The sequence below is a fragment of the Leopardus geoffroyi genome, chromosome B4 (genome assembly GCF_018350155.1).
Source record: "Leopardus geoffroyi isolate Oge1 chromosome B4, O.geoffroyi_Oge1_pat1.0, whole genome shotgun sequence".
NCBI classification, from domain to species: domain Eukaryota; kingdom Metazoa; phylum Chordata; class Mammalia; order Carnivora; family Felidae; genus Leopardus; species Leopardus geoffroyi.
Window position 1 is genome coordinate 43,265,648 of NC_059341.1, and position 23,604 is coordinate 43,289,251.

General features: G+C 41.1%; 1 protein-coding gene and 1 long non-coding RNA gene across 2 annotated transcripts in view; one reads left to right on the top strand and one right to left on the bottom strand.

Moving 5' to 3' along the window:
• The first annotated feature begins 473 nt into the window (after window positions 1-473).
• On the top strand, window positions 474-16,545 carry LOC123590077. The gene is made up of 3 exons (XR_006708599.1): window positions 474-632; window positions 10,663-10,718; window positions 16,511-16,545. It is a non-coding gene; the product is annotated as an uncharacterized LOC123590077 (long non-coding RNA).
• The window catches only part of LOC123590074 (PZP alpha-2-macroglobulin like), a 50,031-nt gene continuing 38,333 nt past the window's right edge, over window positions 11,907-23,604 (bottom strand). Inside the window, exons 23-36 of the mRNA XM_045462907.1 lie at window positions 22,842-22,925; window positions 22,381-22,557; window positions 22,015-22,102; window positions 20,743-20,899; window positions 20,345-20,419; window positions 19,499-19,679; window positions 18,381-18,604; window positions 16,570-16,788; window positions 16,307-16,434; window positions 14,967-15,057; window positions 14,229-14,297; window positions 13,125-13,227; window positions 12,606-12,647; window positions 11,907-12,061 (exon numbers count right to left, since the gene is read on the bottom strand). Coding sequence (XP_045318863.1) covers window positions 12,039-12,061; window positions 12,606-12,647; window positions 13,125-13,227; window positions 14,229-14,297; window positions 14,967-15,057; window positions 16,307-16,434; window positions 16,570-16,788; window positions 18,381-18,604; window positions 19,499-19,679; window positions 20,345-20,419; window positions 20,743-20,899; window positions 22,015-22,102; window positions 22,381-22,557; window positions 22,842-22,925 — 1,661 coding nt within the window. The 3' untranslated portion in view covers window positions 11,907-12,038. The remainder of the gene's footprint in view (window positions 12,062-12,605; window positions 12,648-13,124; window positions 13,228-14,228; window positions 14,298-14,966; window positions 15,058-16,306; window positions 16,435-16,569; window positions 16,789-18,380; window positions 18,605-19,498; window positions 19,680-20,344; window positions 20,420-20,742; window positions 20,900-22,014; window positions 22,103-22,380; window positions 22,558-22,841; window positions 22,926-23,604) is intronic.

Consider the following 23,604-nt stretch of genomic DNA (forward strand, 5'->3'; position numbering starts at 1 on the left):
AGCAAAGTCTAAAGCACAGCAAGGTCCTGTACCCCTACCCCCATACACTCAGCCTCCCCCACAAACAACACCCTGCCTCAGAGTGGTACCGTTGTTGCAAATAACACATTATTATCACCCAAACTCCATAGTTTACATTAGGGTTCACTCTTGGCGTTGTGTATGCTATGTGTTTTGACCAATGTATCGCGACATGTATCTACCATTAATTACAGTATCATACAGAATAGTTTCACTGCCATAAAAGTCCTCTGCGCTCTGCTAGACTCATCCAACCCTCCTCTTTCACCACTAGCAGTCGCTGATCTTTTTACTCTGTAGTTTTGCCTCTTCTAGAATGTTACATAGTTGGAATCATTCAGTCCGGAGCTTTTCACATTTGGTTCCTTTCACTCCATGTCTTTTCATGGGTGATCGACAGCTCTCTTCTTTTTAGTGGTAGATAATGTTCCGTTATCTGGATGCCTCACAGCTTATTTATCTATTCCCCTCCTGAAGGACATCTTGGTCGCTTCCAGGTTTGGCAATTATGAGTACAATTTCTAGAAACATCTGTGGGCAGGTTTTTGTGCGGACCTAATTGTCCAGCATGTTTGGGTAAATACCAAGGAGTGCAATTGCTGGATGGTACGGTAAGACTAAATTTAGTTTTGCAAGATTCTGCCAGACTGTCTTCCAAAGTGGCTTCCTGTTCCACGTTCTTACCAGCATTTGGTGTTTTTCAGTGTCTTAAATGTTCGTCATTCTAATAGGTATGTAGCAGTAACTTATTGTTTTAATTTTCATCTCCCTAACGACATACGGTGTGGGGCATATTTTCATATGTTTATTTGCTACCTATATATCTTCTTTGGCGAGATATATATTCAGGTTTTTGACCATTTCTTACTCAAGTTGTTTGTCTTCTTATTATTGAGTTTTAAGAGTTTACAAAAATATTTTGGATAACAGTCCTTTATCAGTATGCCTTTTACACATATTTTCTTCCAGTCTCTGGCTTGTCTTCTCATTCTATTGACAGCATCTTTTGTTTTTAAAAAAAATTTTTTTTTTCAACGTTTATTTATTTTTGGGACAGAGAGAGACAGAGCATGAATGGGGGAGGGGCAGAGAGAGAGGGAGACACAGAATTGGAAACAGGCTCCAGGCTCTGAGCCATCAGCCCAGAGCCTGACGCGGGGCTCGAACTCCCGGACCGCGAGATCATGACCTGGCTGAAGTCGGACGCTTAACCGACTGCGCCACCCAGGCGCCCCAACAGCATCTTTTACAGAGCAGATTTTTAATTTTAGTGACGTCCAGTTTATCAATTATTTCTTTCATGGATTATGACTGTGTTATTGTATCTAAAGTCATTGGCATACCCCAGGTCACCTAGGTTTTCTTCTATGTTATCTTCTGGGGTTTTATAGCTTCGTATTTTACATTTAGATCTATGATACCCTTTCAGTTCATTTTTTGTGAAGAGTATAAGGTCTGTGTCTGGACCCTGTCCTTTTTTTCCGCCCTCGCTCCTTCCCTCCCTTCTTTTTTCCTCCCTCCCTCCCTTCCTTCCAGCACCATTGGTTGAAAAGACTGTCCAGTCTATTATATCGCCTTTGCTCCTTTGTGAAAGATCATGTGAATTAATTTCTCAGCTCTCTGTTCTGTTCCACTGATCTATTTGTCTTTTTTTTCACCAATACCATATTGTCTTAATTACTTTAGCTTTATAGTGAGTCTCAAAGTTGGGTGGGAGGTGTCCTCCTAACCTTGTTCTTTTCCTTAAATATGGTGTTGGGTCTTTTGCCTCCTTATATAAACTTTAGAATTAGTTCGTTGATATCCACAAAATAACTTGCTGGAACTTTGATTGGGATTGCATTTAGTAATGAGATCAAGTTGCAAAGACTGACAGCCTGACAATATTGAATCTTCCTATTCACGAACATGGAACATCTCTTCATCTATTTAGTACTTCGATTTCTTTCATCAGAGTTTTATAGTTTTCCTCACACAGGTTTTATGGATATTTTGTTGGATATATACCTTAAGTATTTCACTTTTGGGTGGGGTGCTTATGTAAATGGTATTGTGTGTTTAATTTCAAATTCCATTTCTTCATTGTTGGCATATAGGGAAGCAGTTGGCTTTTTATATTCACCTTGTCTCCTGCAACCTTATTTTAGTTCTAGGAGGGTTTTTTGTTGCTGATTCCTTCACATATCTACACAAACAACCATGTTCTCTTTGAACAGAGACAGTTTTATTCTTTTGCACTCCATATAACTTTTCTTTCTTTTTTTTTTTTTTTTTTTTTTGGCCTTATTGTATTAGGTAGGACTTCCAGGATGATGTTGGAGATGTTGGAGAGGATATCCTTCCCTTTCTTCTGAGCTTGTGGGAAAGTTCCAATTTCTCACCATTACGTGTGATCTTGGCTGTAGGGTTTTAGTAAATGTTCTTTATGAACTTGAGGAAGTTCTCTATTCCGGAGTTTTTATCATGAATGGGTATTGGGTTTTTTTTTCAAATGCTTTTTCTGCATTTATGCAGACAAATATGACAATGTAATTTTTCGTCTTTAGCCTGTTCATGTGATGATTAATTGATTTTCAAATATTGAACTGGCCTTGCATACCTGGGATTAATCCCACTTGGCCATTGTGTATAATTCTCTGATACATTGTTGGATTTGATTTACTAATACTTTGTTGAGGATTTTTGCACGTATGCTTATGAGACATATTGCTCATATGTACAAACTACATATTGTAGTTCAAACTGCATAGTGTAGTTTTCCTATAATGTGTTTGTCTTGTTTTGGTAACAAATTAATACTGGGCTCATGAAATAAGTTAGGAAGTATTTCCCCTGCTTCCATCTTCTGGAAGAAATTATAGAGAATTGGTATAAATATTTGGTAGAATTCACCAGTCAACTGTCTGGGCCTGGTGGTTTCTGTTTTGGAAGGTTATTAGTTACTGATTCAATTGTTAAAATAGATACAGACCTATGCAAATTGTCCATTGCTACTTTTGTGAGTTTTTTCAGAAGTGTCTTTCAAGGAATTGGCTAGTTTCATCTGGGTTATTAAGTGTGTAGGCAGAGAGTTGCCCGTAGTATTCCTTTATTATCCTTCTGAGGTCCATGAGATCTTAGTAGTGTCTCTGCTTTCAGTTCTGATATTAGTAATTTGGGTCATCTTTCTTTGTTAGCTAGCTTAAAGAGGATTGTTAATTTTGTTGATCTTTTCAAAGAAGCAGTTTTTGGTTTCACTGATTTTCTCTTTTGATTTCCTCTTTTTAGTTTCATTGGCTTCAGCTCTAATTGTTAAATAATTTTTTTTTTCTTATGCCTACTTTGGATTTAATTTGCTCTTCATTTTCTGATTTCTTAAGATGGAAGCTTTGACTATTGCTTTTAAGAGTTTATTTTTTCTAGAATATGCCTTCAATGCAGTGAATTTCCATCTAAGTACCGTTTTCACCGTGTCCCACAAATTGTGATAAGTTGTATTTTTACTTTCATTTAGTTCATAATACTTTAAAATTTTCTTGAGATTTCTTTGTTGACTCATGTATTATTTAGAAATATGTTCTTAAATCTCCAAGTATTTTATTTCCAAGGTATCCTTCTCTTACTGATTTCTAGTTCAATTCCATCGTGGTTTATAAGCAAGCATTGTATGATTTCTATCCTTTTAAATTTTTTTTTTCCAACATTTATTTATTTTTGGGACAGAGAGAGACAGAGCATGAACGGGGGAGGGGCAGAGAGAGAGGGAGACACAGAATCGGAAACAGGCTCCAGGCTCTGAGCCATCAGCCCAGAGCCCGACGCGGGGCTCGAACCCACGGACTGCGAGATCGTGACCTGGCTGAAGTCGGACGCCTAACCGACTGCGCCACCCAGGCGCCCCTGATTTCTATCCTTTTAAACTTGTTAAGGTGCACTGTGTGGCCCAGAATGTGATCTGTTTTGATGACTATTTCATGCGAGCTTGAGAAGAATGTGTATTCTGTTGATTTGGAATTAGGTCGTCTATAGATGTCAATTATATCCAGTTGATTGATGATGCTGTTGAGTTCAACTACATCCTTACTGATTTTCTGCCTGCTGTAACGGTCCATGTCTGATAGAGTGTAGTTAATGTCTTCAACTGTTGTGGTAGATCCGTCTATTTCTCCTTGCAGATTCATCAGTTTTTCCATCACATATTTTGGCGTTCTGTTGTTAGGCACAGACGCAGTAAGAACTGTTACTCTTTTGCAGAGCTGATCCCTATATCATTCTGGAATGGTCCTCTTTATCCTTGATAGTTTTCCTCGATCTGAAGTCTACTCTATCTGAAATTAATAGAGCTATTCCTGATTTCTTTTGGTTAGTGTTGGCATGCTATGTCTTTCTCCCTTCCTTTAGTCTGAATTTATATGTGTCTTTATATTTAAAGTGGATTTCTATTTATTTATTTATTTAAGAGAGAGCAGAGAGGGAGGAGAGGTAAAGGAGGGGAGAGGGGGAGAATCTTAAGCCACCTGCATGCGCAGCGGAGAGCCAGAGTTGAGGCTTGAAATCATGACACTGAAATCATGACCTGAGCTGAAACTAAGAGTCAGACACTTAACCGACTGAGCCATCCAAGAAACCCTAAATGTTTTCTTGAAGATAATCCTATGTTTTCTTGAAGATAACATAGCTGGGTTTCATTTTTTGATCCATTCTGACAATCTCTGTTTCTTTCTTTTTTTCTTCCTTTCTTTCTTTCTTTCTTTCTTTCTTTCTTTCTTTCTTTCTTTCTTTCTTTCTTCCTTTTTTTAAAGTAGGCTTCATGCCCAACATGGGGCTTGAACTCACAACCCTGGGATCAAGATTCAGATGCTCTACCAACTGAGTCAGCCAGGCATCCCAACCTCTGTTTTTAACTGGTATATTTAGACCATTGACGTCTAATGTGTTTGTTATTGATATAGTTGAGTTAATATCTATGATAATTTCTACGGTTTTACATTTGTTGCCCTTATTGTTTTTGTCCTACTCTTGTCTTCCCCTCATTTTTCTGAAATTTGTGATTTTAATTGGGCTTTTTATGAGGCCATATATTTTTAGTGGTGACAGTCTTTATTATTGTGTCATTTGTTTCAGCTGCAGATAGCTGAGTCGGTCCTCTTTTGGGATTTGGCAGAATCTAGTATTTCCACTGGAGCGCCTAAGTCATACCCGATCAGCACAGAGCCTGTCACAAGGCCGATCCCATGACCTGGGAGATCATGACCTGAGCCAAAATCAAGAGTCAGACGCTTAACAGACTGAGCCACCCAGGCGTCCCAAGTTGTATTTTATTTTAATTAATTAAAGCTAAGTTTTTGAGCTTGCTGAACAAATTCTTATTGCGAATTATATAATTTGCTTTTGAAAAACAACACCACAAAGTCGGGACTGTTACTATCTCTCTTTCTAAAAAAAATATTTTTTAACGTTTATTTATTTTTGAGACAGAGAGAGACAGAGCATGAATGGGGGAGGGTCAGAGAGAGGGAGACACAGAATCCGAAACAGGCTCCAGGCTCTGAGCGGTCAGCACAGAGCCCGACGCGGGGCTTGAACTCACGGACTGCGAGATCATGACCTGAGCTGAAGTCGGATGCTTAACCAACTGAGCCACCCAGGCGCCCCTATCTCTCTTTTTTAGATAAGAAAACTGAAATATTGAGTTGATTAGCACATGGCCTATAAGTAGTCGAATCAGCATTCAAACTCAAGCAGGACTGATATTCAACATATATTTATTGACTGCATACAGGCGTTGTTCTAGGTTCTGAACATGTCAGTGACTAAAACAAAGTCTATTCTCGTGGTGGAGCTCTATTCTTGAAGAGAGAGAAAAATTGTAAACAAATGGTAGGTATATGGTGCTTCGTGCTGTGGAGAAAAGTAAAGTGGGATAAGGTGGACAGGGAGAGTGTGTGTGTGTGTGTGTGTGTGTGTGCACATGTGTGTATATATTTTGTGTATGTGCTTTGTGTTGGAGCCTTCTCCTTCAAGATGACATTTAAACAAAGACCTAAAGAAGGTGAAGGTGTAAAACATATAGATTCCATGAAACAGAATTGTGTGGCGGGGCGGCGGGGGGGGGTGTTTGAGGAAGAGTAAGGAGGCTGGGAAGGCTGGAACAGGGTGACTGAAGGGAAGTGAGTAGGATATAAGTCAGACGGTAGTAGGTAGAGAATGGGATGTTGATCATGTGGGGCCCATAAGCCATTCCAAGGCTTTGTCTCTTATTCTGAGTTATTTGAAGTATCTTGTGGATCACTTGAAAAGTTGTTACTTTAGGGGAGCCTGGGTGGCTCAGTCAGTTAAGCATCCAGCTTCCCGGCTCAGGTCATGATCTTGTGGTCCATGGGTTTGAGCCCCGTGTTGGGTTCTGTGCTGACAGCTCAGAGCCTGCTTCAGATTCTGTCTCCCTCTCTTTTTCTGTCCCTCCCCTGCTCACGTTCTGTCTCTGTCTCTCTCTCCAAAATAAATAAACGTTAAAAAGTTCGGAAAAAAAGATTGTTACTTTAGAGAATACATTGTGGGGACAGAGGTGCTAAACTGGGGGCTATCAGTCAGGAAATTACTGCAATAATCCACGTAAGTGATAAAGCCAGTGTGGGCTAGGGAGATAACAATGCAAGTAATGAGAAGTAACCAGATTCTAGACATATTTTGGAGGTAGCGCTGCTATGATATAGCAATTCCAAGGTTTTCGTCTGATTAGGTGAAGCATGAATTTACCACTTACTGATATTGGATAGGCTCTGGAAAGAGCAGTTTTCTTTTTTTTTTTTTTTCAACGTTTATTTATTTTTGGGACAGAGAGAGACAGAGCATGAATGGGGGAGGGGCAGAGAGAGAGGGAGACACAGAATCGGAAACAGGCTCCAGGCTCTGAGCCATCAGCCCAGAGCCCGACGCGGGGCTCGAACTCACGGGCCGCGAGATCGTGACCTGGCTGAAGTCGGACGCTTAACCGACTGCGCCACCCAGGCGCCCCGGTTGTGCCCTTTTCTTACACATACACAGCAATCAATTCAGAATGGATTAAGACTTAAGCATACAACTGTAAAACTTCTAGAAGAAAACAGAGAACAAGTGTCTTGGCAATGATTTCTTGGATATGACACTAACAGCACAGGCGACAAAAGCAAAAACAGACAAATGGGACAACATCAAACAAAAACGCTTCTGCGCAGCAAAGGAAATCATTAGCAAAGTGAAAAGGCAGCCTGTGGAATGGGAGAAAATAGTTCACGAATCATGTGTCTGATAAAGGGTTAGTATCCAAAATAATAAGGAGCTCACATGACTCAATAGCAACAGCCCCCCAAAACAACCCCTCTGCCACTCAAGTCCCCCCAAACAACACCAAAAAATGATTAAAAATGGGCAAAAGACCATTTCTCCAGAGAAGACATACAAACGGCCTACAGGTAAGTGAAAAGATGTTCGACATCAATAATCATCAGGAAAATGCAAATCAAACGCACGATGAGATGGTACCTCACAACTGTTAGGACAGCCATTCTGAAAAAGTCAAAAGCTAAGTGTTTAGAAGGATGTGGAGAAAAGTGACCCCTTATACCTGTCGGTGGAAATGTAAATTGGTAAAGCCATTACGGAAAACAGGTATTTATAGAAATACCACGTGATCTGGCAATCTCACTTCTGGGTATATACCCAAAATAATTGGAATCAAGATCTCAAACAGCTATGTGAGTTTCCATGTTTATTGCAGCATTAGTTACAATAACAAAGACATGGAAACAACCTAATTGTCTATAGACGATAGAATAAAGAAAATGCGTGTATACATGTAGTGGAATAGACTCAGTTTTAAAAAAAGAAGGAAACCCTGCCATTTGCTACTACATGGATGAACTTGAAAGACGTCATGCTAAAGGAAAGAGACCAGACACAGAAGAACAAATGCTCTATGGTCTTACTTCTATCAGAAATCGAAAACAGTGAAACTCAACAGGCAGAGAGTAGTGTTACCAAAAGCTGAGGGTAAGGGGAATCAGGGAGATGTTGGTTAAAGGGTATACGGTTGCATTCATGCAAGATGAAGAAGGTTAGAAATCTGTAGAGCATAGTGCATATAGCTAACAATATTGTGTGCTTAAAAATGTCTTAGAAGAGAAGATCTTAGATTAAATGTTCTTATCAAAAAAGAAAGAGGGAAGAAACGGATGACAGTCACATCTATGGTATTGTATAGAGTGGTGGCTTCATAAGTATATACATACATATCTTCAAACTCATCAAGATGTATACATTAACTATATATGGCTTTTTGGTATGTCAATCATAACTCAAGAAAATTAACTACTTAGAAATAAAGGAAGGAAGGAAGGAAGGAAGGAAGGAAGGAAGGAAGGAAGAAATTAACTGACTACACTAGGCCTTGAATTAGTCATAGTGGTTTCACAATAATGGTAACTAAGAATAAGAAATTTCAACTTTCGGGGTAAGGAAATAGAAGTTTTGACAATTTTTAAGAACACTTAACTGCTGTAGCAGATATGAATTAGGAACCACAAACTGTGTCATTCAAAACGTATACCATTTTTTTAAATGAAATCTAATTCTGTTTCCATTTTTCCAAATTTCTGGGTGAGAATTAATCTCAGTTTTTAGTAGGGCTTTTCTCACACCGGGATTTGTAAAGCAAAATGTCTGGGAAGGTGGCTTTACTGTTCGCTTGAAATGGTTACTCTTGATGTGACTGTGTCATTGTCCAACCCCTCAGCCCCTTTGAAGCCTGGCCGTTTGGGCCCAAGAATGTTTGCTGAGACTGGGAGCTCTTTGGTTCAGGGTGGCCTCACATAGTCATTTAACTCAGAGGTCCCATCTTTCCCCCGGGTACAATGAGGGAGAGGACCCCAGATGCCCACTATCTCGGGTCACACAAACCTCCACCCACCTGGTTTTGGATTCTCCCTGCCAGCTGGGCTCCTACTCTTCCCTCCCTGCAAAAGACTTCTTTCTTCTCTTCATGAGCGCCTCGAGTGATTTGCTCAGATAGGCAGGGCTTTCACATAGTTATCTTTAAGCAACCTCTACTTCTGACCTTGAAAATTCTTTTAAAGCCAAAGAACACAAGGTCCTGGCTACACTTTGAAATAGGGAAGGGAAAAACAAGGGATCGGAATCAGCACAGATCACATTCTTTTCAAATCCTTTTGAGGAGTGAAAACAAAACACCAGTTCATATTTCAATAAGTTGCCCTTCCATGTTATTCAGGGAAGGAAGCTGGGAAACAGAACTATTTCACTTATTTTGGGAGAAGCAAAATGAACATGCAGAGTTTCAGTTCAGGTATGTGTGTGTGTGTGTTTGTGTGTGTGTGTGTGTGTGTGTGTGTGTGTGTGTGTGTGTGTTTGTGTCTGTGTGTGTATATTTTGGGGGCGGAATATATCATATATATCATATATATATATATATCTTTTGGGGGGAAGAAAGAAAGGAAAAGATAAAGGGGGAGAACAGGCTAGTTATCATTTTGGCAATTTCCATTTTTACATGTACATCTCTATAACCTCACATTATTGGATAAAAACATGCAGAGACTTCTGGTGCTTGGCTCCCATGTCATGATTTTCATGGAAAAATTTACCATCTCCCTGATTTCTTCTTTGGTCCCTATTTGATAATGCCGTTACCATCCCACACATATATTTTCCCTGTTTGTGCAAGCAAAAATCTGGTCCTAGAAATATGGAATTTTAATCCTAGGATTCAATAAAGAGCCCTAGCATTAAAAGACTTAACTCTTTTTCTGGGAACTGTAAAATGTTGGAAAAATATGTTAATCTCTGGTTCTTACTTCTCCCTTTCCTTATGTAAAAGTGGATCTTGACCTCATCAGAAAGGGATCAGAATTCGTAGTGATAAATTACGAATAAACTGTGTTTATTCTTCTCTCTTTGGAAAACCTAGGATGAAAGAAAAAAGCATTCTGGATTAGGGAAAGGATTTCTTAGCCTCCTGGCTGACCTGCCCTCCCATCCTCCCTCTTGTCTTCCCATCTAATCCCTGTGATTGAGAAACCTCTGTTTCTTTCCAAATTCTCACGTTTGAATTCAGATCTTTTGGGTCATCTTTAAAGATTTCTTCTAAATTTTCCATTTTGAAACTCTGTGCCTTGATTCTGAGGAAGGCCAAGGAGAATGGTTTTTCACACTGTTTCTAGTCTTTTTTCAGGAACAGAGAATTAGATTTCATTTTTTTTTTTGGCAATGCGACTTCATAGGAAATATTATATTCATGCATCAGGATGCACAGAATATCTAATTATTTCTCTCTTTCTGATGTTAGCAATCATTGGTGTTCAAGACTTAGATACATTATTTCATTATGAGTTGCAAAATGGGTTTAGATAAAATTAGAAAACAGAAAAGTCTCTGAGATGTTTAAAATGCTATGCAAATATAAAATTACATCAATATTGAATTTTCCTATGAAGGAGGAGGAGGAGGAGACCCACATAAGAGAGAAATAAAAAGTAAATAGACAAATTCCTCCAACCCTTATGGGTTGAGAATTCTTTGATAAAGAGGACAGCAATTGAAAGATAATTGGGCTTCTGAATAAAATGTACACCCATTTCTCTCCTTTTCTTTTCTCAACCCCTTTTAAAGGATGCTGAAGACAAGAAGAAACACACAGTAGGGCTGAAAGTGAAAGGGGGTATCAGGTAAGAGTTCTCCACCATTACCCTCCACAGAGCATGGATTTTAGCAGTTATGAGAGTACCCTGGGGGGAGTTGGGAAGTCCAATGGGAAAGTTCTGGCACACTGTTGGGAAAGAATCCAAGAATAGATGCACTGAAAAAGGTTAAGAGGAATATTTTTACTTTGCCTTCATCACCGTTCCCTAAAGCAGCACATTTCTGGTGGCAGGAGAGACCCCCATGGCCTGTGACTTTTCCCATGGGGGAAAGTGAGAACATACTGAGTGAGCCATTAAAGTTCGGCTTGGTCATGTGACTTGCTTTAGCCAATAGAATGCAAATGAAAGTTATGCACACCACATTTGAGGCAAAGCTTTTTTTTTTTTATGTTTATTTATTTACTTTTGAGAGAGAGAGCTGGAGAGTGAGCAGGGGGAGGGGCGCAGAGAGACGGAGACAGAGAATCCCAGGCAGGCTCTGCTCTGCCAGTGCAGAGCCCGATGTGGGGTTCAAACGCACGAACTGCACCGTGAGATCATGACTTGAGCCCATTTCAGGAGTCCAATGCCCAACCGACTGAGCCCCCCCGGGTGCCCCTGAGCCAAAGCTTTCTGAGCCATTGCTTGATTCAGCTCGTTCTCTTTCCCCTCTTCCATGAGAATAGTTTATCCTCATAACAATACTTTGAGATAGAGTCTGTTATTCCCATTTCTTTGTGAGGAATCTGAAGCAGAGAGTTGAGTAACAGCCCCAGTCATTCAGCTGGTGAGACAGGGATAGAGTCAGAATTTGACTCTAGGTAGTCTGGCCCCAGTGTCTAGATTTTAGCCACTGCACAATACTGCCTGTCACCAACACATTTTCTTACTCCAATCACTTTAGTCTCCTGTGAAGTCCATTTCTGATGGACTTTCTTAAGGACGAAGATAAACATTTCTTGCTTCCTCTCCAAAAATATTTATGCCTAACTAATCAATACTACTTACTTACCTCCGTCTAAACAAAGGCTTCCTAGACCAATGAATGAGTTTTTTCCCTAAGATTTCTCGGAACATAAACTATTTTCAGTTATTCTCTGTTCGACTTTATATGCAATAGCCACAGCTGAACTATCAGCAGATGTTACACATCTGTATTCTTCACATTATTTAAAACAACATTTCATGTAAGCATGTAATTGATATTTGACAAACGGACGATTGAACAGATGATAGCTTGACCAGAAACATATTTATTCAACAAGCCTCTTTGATGTCTGTTTCACAGAGACGAACGACTCCATTTCTTCTCAACAGAAGTATAGGACAGGGAATCCAACAAAATATGGAGCCTAAATACGGTCTTCAAACATTGCCATGCTCTGCATCTATGGAGGGAAGAGAAACATAGGAAGGTGGTGGGGTTTCCTCAGGAACATTCCCTCAGCTGAGCCTGGGCTAGAACAGGGGTTGGCACACTTTTGCTGTCAAAGGGCGTATGGTAAATATTTTGGATGTCGCAGGCCATGTGGCTTATGTCATAACTAGTCAACATATGAAAACAGCTGTAGAAAATAATGCAATGAGCGTGGCTCTGTTCCAATAAAAACTTCATTTACAAAAATAGATGTTGGGCTAGATTTGGCAGGAGAATTAAATAGTTGTCCCTTGGGCTGAAAGGGACGGATTAGCTGTGATGTAAAATGTTGCCTGGTCAGTGATAGCTATCCTACAAACAAACACGCAAACAAAACTTATCGACTTCACTGATAACGGTGTGGCTATCTGAAATTGGAGAGGCCACGGTTTTCTCTTTGTGTGAGAACTGTCTTGGGTCTAGGAAAAGACTTGTAGAGAATTTTAAATTTAGAAGAAACTTTAGGGAGCATAGTTCATGCGGAATGAGGGTGGTCCTGGCGCGTGACCTCTTACCTATGCTGCAGGGGGCGATGTACTCAGCAATGGCAGACTCATCTGAAAGAATCGTTAGATGAAAGGAGACAAAAAACAAATCTATAAACGGGAGCCCATACTAAGTCTGTTCACTTTACTTTTGGAGACAAGTACACATCAGGATTGTCAAAACTCTACATAAATACACAAGTGTTGAACAGGATAGTTAAAATATCTACATTCGAACATTCACCTGTCATCAACTGCCTTTCCTCGTTACATTATCTTTTTATGTGGATTATGTTCCCTGTGTCTCTAAAATATGTGAGAGCAGTGTCCAGATATTATCTTTCTTCTTAAATTTCTAAGTTTCTGACTCAGTAGATAGTGATGAACTTGTTCCACTAATAGTTGCTACAATATGTATCTTAGAGCAAAGAGACAAACAGATGTAGTACTGACCGAATGGGCTAAAACTAGGATCTGTTGTAACAACGGATTCTATTTCTTGGCTCTGGGTTGAGACTTATTTAGTTGTTTCAGTTTCTTCTCACTTACCTGGCTCATAGTAATCATAGACTTTGACAATCGCTGGCTTCAGGTCCCTTACTGGGATATCTTGCAGAACCGTGAAGGAAAAGCTGAGTGTCTGATTTGTTACCTAAAAGGACAAGTGGGAGTAATGAAGAGTCTAGAAAGTGTCCTTCCCTCTTCCTTGAGTAAATTATATTCTTTCTTTGCTCTCTGACTCTCACGCACTGGTGTCTTTTAGGTGAGCAAACATTTATGGGTGACAAGATGGGATTTCACATGCAACTTTGGAAACACTTTACTGTGAACAAAATTCCCCAGATTTTCTCCCAAATAGCTGAGACAATCTACATTCTCTGGTAGGCTTAGCTATGAGATTAACTCTCTGGGCCTATGTGAGTGTTTGCCAAGATGCAGAGACTTGGCTTCGTAACATCTGTAATTATCAAGCTATTCTTTTTGTGTGACTGGATAAGACATTCCCTTTGCTTTATAGTCAGATTCGCAGATATTCATGAAGTCTACATTTTATTTTATCTTATACAGGGATGTATTAGGATGTTTACACTATCATTAATCAACCACTATCGTACATTTATTCTTTGCGGGGAGGTCTTTGAAATAACAGACACAATAACCTTTTTGTTCATTGATGTTCTACTTGCAATTTCATAGACATATTCATTTTCTTTTTTTTTTTTTTTTAATTTTTTTTTTCAACGTTTATTCATTTTTGGGACAGAGAGAGACAGAGCATGAACGGGGGAGGGGCAGAGAGAGAGGGAGACACAGAATCGGAAACAGGCTCCAGGCTCTGAGCCATCAGCCCAGAGCCCGACGCGGGGCTCGAACTCACGGACCGTGAGATCGTGACCTGGCTGAAGTCGGACGCCTAACCGACTGCGCCACCCAGGCGCCCCGACATATTCATTTTCCAATGTGAACATAATTAAAGGGAGCAGAACACTCCATGGGTCTAAAAGGAGATTTTTATTCTTTGAGAATAAAGGAACTTTCTGGAAAGGTGCTACTAATTACTGCTTACCTCATATCACTTATTTTCTAATGAAGAGACCCACTTGAAAAGACCACCGTGATGTATAGTCTCAGCCAAAATGTCAGAGCTCTTACCTGTTCCACATAAATGAGGACATGATTATTGCTGACTTCCGTCCTGCTCACGTGACTAGATCTTTCGAGCTGAAGAAAATTAGAAAATTTAAAAAGTTAGCAAATGAGAGAAGATTGTAGTAAGGGACAAATGTCCAAATGATGTCAGGGATAGGATTCTTATAAGTCATTTTCATGATTAAATAGCCAGGGTACATTAAAGGTATGAAACATGGGTGGGGGGCGGAAATCACATTTGGATACAGGCTTCGGTGTTATCATGTCTTGACCACGAAAAAATCATCTGGCTTTCTGTGATGAGAAGGAAGCCAGTATTTTCAGATCAGGATTTCAATATCCAAGTAACACATTAGACCCTCTGGCATCTTTAATGATTCTAGTTCACTTTGCTTCTGTCATTGCCAAATGTTTGAGAGCATATCAGCCAATCTGATACTTAATCAAAGTCTGTCTTTCTTGCATTGTTATGGTAAAATACAGCTTTGTAGCCATGTGCTTTAATTCCCTAACTAGACTGCGAATGGCTTAAGGACAGGGACTCCTCTTGGGTTTCTCTGGTATCACACAAGTCCCTCGGCTTAGAGACAAATAAACAATTATTGAATTTAATTTCCTGGGTTGGAGAAAAATATTTTGGGGGCAGGATGATAATGATAAGGCTTTGCTATTGGTATGCTTCTAGTTTGAATATACAGAGCATCCTCTGTATGAAATTGACCAGGCTTAAAATTCACCTACCATTTTTATTGTTGGTTTCAAGGGGATAAAACCGGATACGATCTTCACATCAACAATCACCATATTGGAGACAGGACGGCTCCCTGTGTAACTATAGTGTCAAAGGGAAAAGGAGTAAGGGCTTTGTATGTGAAAGAAAGCCAGAGTCCCTCCTTCAAGACCTACCATAAACCTGCCTATCTTCTTGAAGTTTTCTGTGACATTATGACTCCTAGAAATCTGTGCTCCCCAGACATGTATGACACTGATGTTTGGAACCCTGAATGTATATCAGATCTACCGTTTACTAAAATCATAGATGTTTAAGCCCCAGACCCAAACTATCAAATCCGAATCTTTGGGAGTGGAGCTTAGTAGTTTGCATTTGTTAACACATGATAGTTTTTGGACACTTCATCTATATGTTTGTTATTTAGTAGGTGTTACTTTAATATTTTTAATTAACTTGAATGTAGCATGTCTCCCAGAGAGGCTCCAAAGGGTTGTAAGATCGGATAGACTTTTATACTTTTATGCAAATGAGATTTGTTTTACAATATCAATATCATTAGTATTAGCTACATAGTATTCTATTGCTGCTCTGTTTTCTTAGGATTCCTATAAGTTTTTGATGGGTTATTATAGGGCAATTTCTATATCTTATGTGTAATTTATACTTCTCTTTAATATTACCATTTGCTACTTATCTGATTAGAAAAATAATAAAATAGAATATAATTATTCAGAAGAGGTAAAGAAGACTTACTTCAACCTAAAGTACAAATCTTTGTGGAAAATAATTTACTCTTCAGTGATGCGTTGAACGAAAATTAGTGTAAAAGTAGGGAATTTTTAACATTCGAATAGTCCACACTTTTTATTTGACAGTTTAAGACCAGACTTTGCTTTTTTTTTTTTTTTTTTTTTCAACGTTTATTCATTTTTGGGACAGAGAGAGACAGAGCATGAATGGGGGAGGGGCAGAGAGAGAGGGAGACACAGAATCGGAAACAGGCCCCAGGCTCCGAGCCATCAGCCCAGAGCCCGACGCGGGGCTCGAACTCACGGACCGCGAGATCGTGACCTGGCTGAAGTCGGATGCTTAACCGACTGCGCCACCCAGGCGCCCCAACCCAGACTTTGCTTTTAAAGGCTTTGGAAGTATTACTGAAACTTTAAGACAAAAAAAATTACTAAATAAAAGAATCACTTCATGATGATAGAAGGCTAACTTCATTAGTAGATATAACAGTTTTAAATTATACCCACTTACTAGCATAGCTTCAAAATATATTATTAAATACTGATGGTTCCAAGTAGCTTTTAGACTCAGGATCGCGTGTTTCAGCCACAAGTCTTACCTGACACTCAGTGAGATCTGGAAGCTGGTGTGAGCTTTGGGTCCATCACAAGTTTGGGGTACAGTCTGCACCTTCAGAGTAAATGCGGAGTCCTTCTTCCCCGGAAGAATATTGTATTTCATGGATGTCTGTGGGACGGCAATACACCATCAGTGTCTCTCTTTGCCTGGAGCGCCTCACTTTTTCATCATTTCACTCCTCCAGATTTGCCCTTTCTTTGCTCAGAAACGAGAGACCAGTTTCCAACATAACTTGAGTCTCACCTGAAGATACACACATCTGTCTCCAGTCACCGTTATGGCATAGTCCCCAGGCAGCTCTGGCAATGTGACCTGATGCAGTAACAGGAAGTTGGTTTTGTCCACTTGGAAATTCGTGAAAAATGTCTGTGAATTCCGAATGGTCACCCGTGCAGCTCTCTCAGTCCTGGTGAACGTGGCTGCTCCGTATCTGGACAAGGCATGGAGAGCCACTACCGTGTCCTGGAAGAGAGGAGCGGAGAACCCACCCCCAAAGAGTAAGTTTTTGGTAGCAGGGACTTCCCCCAAAAGTCTGTGTGGGTGACCACAAGGGGATGATGGCTTTTCCCCCTGAAGTTTACATCTGCTAATTGTGTTTCCTTTTTCTCTGCCTTTCAGGCACCATCAAAGTCATGCTACAGTTTCCGCAAGTGAAATAAAAGATTTCTGATGCCAATTAGCCTGGCAATTTGTTTTCACTTATATTAGTTTTGTCCTAAGGGACGATTCCCCTGCATCCAGAGATTACGGCCTACCCTTTCTCATCAATGGTGCCCCTGGCTATAGCTGTCCAAGACTGGGTCTAAAATTGACAAGTTAGGAAAAAGAGTGAATGGTGTTAATTTAGGTAGAAGAGTGACGGAAATTGGCTGTGAGTAGTGATATGAGACCATTGCATTTTCCCAAGTTTCTTTCCCACTTTTATATAGCGTATTTTCATTTCCCACACCTAATTTCTCTGAAAAATAAAAGTCCCACTATGGACATCCTAAATATTGAAAGAGCTTTGTAGGAGGGAAAACCCAGATTCTCTGGATATTTAACACAATCACTCATATCCTCAGTAAAATAGTTCCAGAATTGTGGTAGGAAAAAAAGAAAATTCCAAGAACTTCAGCTTTGAAAACAAAAATTGGTTTAAAGGAGAACAAATTTGTTAGAGCAGGCAGAAAGGCGTGGAGAGGCTGGATAGAACTTCTCAATCATTCTGTGAAGATCAAAGTGAACTCTACTTGGTCACTTCCCTTTTATTTTCTTTTTAATTTTTAATGTTTATTTTTGAAAGAGAGAGAGAGAGAGAGAGAGAGAGAATGAGCAGGGGAGAGGCAGAGAGAGAAGGGGACAGAGGATCCAAAGCAGGCCCTGTGCTGACTGACGGCAGAGAGCCTGATGTGGGGCTCGAACTCATGAACTGCAAGATCATGATCTGAGCTAAAGTCAGACACTCAACCTACTGAGCCATCCAGGTGCCTCGATCACTTTCCTTTTAATCATACAATTTTCTGGTTCACCTTAGAGGATTTCTTGTTGGAAGAATCCTACAGGAGCCAAGAACACTGTTTCTTATCCAGTGGTGATTCTACCTCATCTCGACTGAGAGTAGGTGGGGTGCTATGGGCCATCTAGTGGGGAGAGGACATGGGTGCTGCTAAACATCTTCAGTGCCCAGGACAGCCCCTCACAACAGCGTTCTTGGCTTCCCCAAGTATCTTCCCCAAAATGTCAGGAGCACCGATATTCAAAAACCCTAGTCTAGAGTGTGGCCAGCGACCCATGTGTGTAAGCTTTAGAGAGGGCTGCTGTTCATGGTCAGTAGCCACACGGATAGGGTGTCAACATAGCATTTGGGAAAAGCGTTTTGGGGGAATGTCTCAGGTCTGTTTCCTTCAGATTCCCACTGTCCTCAAATATTCCAAAAGAACCCTCCCCATGGGGTTCTTCTCTTTTCCTCGTAGCTGTTCTGGTCTCTTCTCTTTTCCTCGTAGCTGTTCTGTTTTCAAGCTTCCCATCTGCCAAGTGAATCTGGAAGAGAAGACTCTTTGGGAACCACAGACCTGGGTGGAGGAGAAGCCCCCGTGGGCATTCTGTTGCTTTAGGATCCAGCTCACGATGCCCGCGGCCGAAGTCAGGTCCTCGGAGGTTGGGCCGGGCTGGGCCGTGAGGTGAGCGAGGAGCACGTAGGACGTCATCTCCACCTCAGCTGAGGGAGCCTGGGGCTGATAAAGATGCTCCACTGGTGCCTTGGGTTTCTGAGGTCGCTCCCAGTGGACTGAGTTGCCTTAAGGGTAAGAAAAAGGATGATGATTCGCAGATGATACATGAAAACACATTTGTGTCACGTGTAGCTGAAAATAATACAGGGGATGGAGTAAGGTCGTCTCTGCCATAAGCCTCACAAATTCCCTGAGTCACATTTCCATACTAAGCTTGGTTTAGTCCTGTGGGGCTAAGTTGAAGAATGTTGTTGGAGGACGAAGCACAGAACATCCTATTTTTATTATTTTTTTTAATGTTTATTTTTGAGAGAGAGAGAGAGAGAGAGAGGCAGAGAATGATGGAGACACCGAACCCAAAGCAGGCTCCAGGCTCTGAGCTGTCAGCACAGAGCCCGACGTGGGGCTTGAACTCACAAACTGTGAGATCATGTCCTGAGCTGAAGTCGGACGCTGAACCGACCGAGCCACCCAGGCACCCAAGAGAGTCCCCTTATTGCTTGAGATATTTCGTGGAAACTGGAGGACAAATTGGAATATAAAACCTACGCATTGATCCCAGAGGACTTTTTGTGATCATCTCTTCTGCAGATAGAGATAAAAACGCTGTGAAAATGTTATTGCACTTCCCTGAGTATGGCTTTTTTGTTGTGCCTCTTTTCATTCGAGTATAATTTCATTCAAGCAGGCAGATACCATGGGAAATATATATAAATTAAAAAAATATATATATATATGTCGCAGTGAGGAATAAACTTCCACAATTTACCAGCAGCACTGTCTAGTATGTGACACACTGTATAACGTATGACATCGCAGAGACATTTTTATGAGAGGTGCCCTGATTTCATAACACCTGAGTTGGATAAGGAGACTTATTACTTTCAGCAGGAACACAATTCTCTTTTTGCAGTGTCAGGGGAAGAGGAGGGGGACATTTGTTGACCATTCGCTCTCACCTTCTTTCACAGCTTCCTCCCTAAGAGAGTCCAGTATTTCTCTCTTCTTGTCTTGCTTTCCCACCAGGGCAAAAGCGTAGGCCAACAACGCCTTGGTGTAGCTATGGCTCCCATGGGTCCCCTCCTTTGCTGTGTTCCAGGCAGACTCCAGGCAGAAGAGGGCATTGCGAATAACCGGGTGCTGCAAAGACCAGGAGGTAATGATGTCAAGCTAGGGCAAGTTGCGGATGGAGCGGGCCCTGGGTTGGACATCGCGTGACAGATGTCATTCACGGTTGCTAGCCAGCCAGGTAGACAGCCGGATATCCACGATTTTGAAGTTGAAAAAGTGTTTTAAATCTCTTAGCTTTATACTTAAGTCTTAAAAGAGTAAGTCTACAGAACCTGAGTGTTTAGGATGAGTTTTGTACATAGCCTGAGGGCGTTGCTAGGCAAGTACAAGTTCCCTTTGATGGATTAACCACAGAGCTCTGCGAGCTGAGAAAGGCCTCCGCATTGAGCGAAGGGAACTTTGAGACTTGGCTTTTTGTAGGGCGTGTTCAGACATCAGGGTTGTAGTTTTCTTTCTTTTTTTTTTTTTTAATTTTTTTTTTTTTCAATGTTTATTTATTTTTGGGACAGAGAGAGACAGAGCATGAACGGGGGAGGGGCAGAGAGAGAGGGAGACGCAGAATCGGAAACAGGCTCCAGGCTCTGAGCCATCAGCCCAGAGCCTGACGCGGGGCTCGAACTCCCAGACCGCGAGATCGTGACCTGGCTGAAGTCGGACGCTTAACCGACTGCGCCACCCAGGCGCCCCAGGGTTGTAGTTTTCATGGTAGGAAGTGGAATTGAGGTGAATCTTACAGTGGCAGGGAGAGGAATTTCCAGAAGAGCAATAGTGACATAGGCAGAGAGGGTCACTTCATCTTCTACTCCTCCCTGTGAAAAGAGGAAGAGAGAGAGAGAGAATTTTTATTCATCCTACTTTAAGATGTTAGTGTATTCTTTTCTGCTGTTTCATGGAGACTCTCCTCAGTATCTGTCTCTATCAAGCAAATTAACAGCCTCATGCAAAGTGCCATTTCTTTCTTCTCAGGTTTCACATCTTCAGGTTTAACATTCCTTCCCTGATGCCCTCTCACAAAATACTGGACTTCATCTTTGCAACCCCCCTGTGCCTTTTTTCCTCCCATCACCTTTGGAGGAATGTTAGCATGTGTGTATCATCGTGAGGTTCGGGATAAGTACTCAGAACACCTCACCTTAATGGCATTGTTGAGCAGAGACCCAGAGCTCCTGAAACAGCCGTCTTCCTTCTGCCTTTGGGAGAGCCAGCTGAGGGCTTGGGTGATGTGTGCTTCATCGATAAAGATGTAGGTTCGAGCCTGGGAAAACGTCTTCAGTACAAAGGCTGTGAGCCTGAAGAGTCAATGAACTATTACTGAGAGTCTGGAGACTTTGTCTGTTAACGATATTCTTTTTGTTTCGTCGCAACCTGTTGTTGAATGCATTACCAACGGGTCCTGACTTCCTAAAGCATTTCTGTGTCACTTCAGAGATTCAGGTGTCTCCTAGTGTTCTTGGGTAGTTGAGATATTTGCTCTCACATTCTGGACTTTCTGTATTTATTTCTTCACACAGATTTCCATTTTTAAAGTTATTTACTTATTTTGAGAGACAGAGAGAGAGAGAGAGTGCTTGAGCAGGGGAGGGGCAGAGAGAGAGGGAGAGAGAGAGAGAATTCTAAGCGGGCTTTGTGCTGACAGTTCTGTGCTGATGCGGGGCTTGAACTCACAAACCATGAGATCTTGACCTGAGCCGAAATCCAGAGTCGGACGCTTAACCGACTGAGCTACCCAGGCTCTTTTCACAGATTTCTTACCTCCTCTTATGCAGCTCATAGTCTAATGAACTGCTTTTAATGTCCTGCCTCAGTAAATATTTCACCTCGCCCAGCTTCTCCACCACTTCCTGGGTCATTGATTTCCTCTCGTTTTCTTTTGTGGTCGGACTTCTTCAAGATGGATGAATAGAAAAATAAATAGATGAGTGGATGGACAGACAGGTAGATAGATGGAGGGACAGATGGAAGATAGATGGATGGGCTGACCACGATGGATGGATAAACAGAGAGACAGACAGACAGACAGACAGAGAGAATCATTTAGTAAAAGTTAGTAAAGGACACTCAGTGAGGAATGGCTACTGTTCTTCTTGCCTGTCTCTAGTGTCTCTCAGTGCTAAGCAACAACTCAAGAGGGAAAACCACAAACTTACAATGGTCTCTTAGCAACACGAGAAAGACAAGACGCTTGGTATGTTAGATATAAAAAAGAATCAAGTTCCAAGTGTTCTCATTTCTGCCACCTAGGAGCCGTTTATACCAGAGACGTTTATTTATCCATGTTGTATAGCATTTCCTCCTCTGTAAAATGACACGGCTCTCACTTCACAGGGTAGTTGTAAGAATTAAATAGGCTAATATATGTACATGCTGTGAGCTCATCGTTGAGACTCAGATTTTCTTCTCTTACCAAGTGTTGCCCTGGCTCCTGCCATATTGCTGTCCAAAGGGGCTGTAGGAACCATCTTGGTGTTTGTAGTTCAGCTGTCTCTGGTAACCTGGAATGAAAGGTTCAGTTAATTCAAGAAATATTACAGAAAGGCAAGCCACCCATACGTGCAGGTTGGTCAGAAGCCCCAGACATTGTACGGTCTCTTGTGCATAGGATCTGTCATGGTGATATGGATATGTCACAACACAACATCCCTATCAAATGTTGGGAAAGTTGTCATTTCCCCCAAAATCACCATCATTAGCTTAATATCTGGTAATATGATTCAAGTTTAATCGGGAAAAATCTCATTAGAGTAACAAAGTAAACGCGTCTTTGTCTCACCACTGATAAGATAGCCGAGGGCCTTGGACTTGATCTCTGCGGTCAACTGTTGGGTTTCATTCAGATAGTTCAAAACATAGATGTTCGGAGCAAATAGGGCCATGTTTTGCTCTCCACAGCCATAGGGCATCTGGAGGAGATTCTGTATATTTTGCATAGCAGAACCTAATATGTCACCTGGGGGATGTGAAAGATGAGGTGTCAGAGTAATTGCAGCTCATAAGTAGCTGACACTATTAAAGACACGTGATTTTCCTATTTAGAATGATAGATACTATCATTTAGGCAAGGGAAAAGTTCTATTTAGAGAGTGAGACTTCCAGAATCCCAATAGAAATAGGTACTATCAATAAGTTGAGATTTCAAGCACAAACATAGATAGATAGATAGATAGATAGATAGAAACAAATGTATTATGGCTGCTTTTTTGTCTCAAGTTTTCTGGGTGCAAGTTGACTCACCCAAGACTGAAAAGGAGGCTCTGGCCGATTCTTTGACCACGTTAGGTGGGAGCTTCAGAGATAACTGCTCAGATATTTCAGTGCCTTTGGAAACAGACAACCCATATCAAAAGACGGCATCTCTTATCGCAACATGATGTAGTGGTTAGGAGGGGGTCAGAGCCATCCTGCTTGGATATGGTACCAGTCCTGCCACTTACTAGCTACAAACCTTGGACAAATTCCTTAACCTCTTCATCGTCTAACTTGCTCGTACGACGACCCAAGGAAGAATGCATGCGAAACACGTGTGCATTAGAACAGCCTCTGCAACATGTCGAATCTCCATACACGTGAGCAGTTATTATGGTTGTTATTATTATATTCAGTGTTATTACGTCTCCTTCAGGGATTCGGGGTCCAAGGAATAAGGACTGTGGCTTATGGTGAGATCACCTTTAATAGTCCAGCTCTTCTTGGCGCTGTATGACTACCAGAGTCCTTTCCCCTCTCACTTTGCTATGTTTTGTGTTGCCGTGCATAGTGGCTCTCTCAAAGGAGCCTGGGAACTGGTGAGGGTGTACAGTTCTTTGATTTAATGGCACGATTCTCTGCTTTTATTGTTCTCTGAGTTTATATTTTAAAATGGTCCTCCTCAAGTGACAAGAAAAGCGTCATATACACATATACACACATACGCATATGACGTAGCGCTAATACGAATGTGGTAATGTAATTTGCAAGGTACAGGTGTTTCTTAGTGATATGACAAATTCCCGATGTA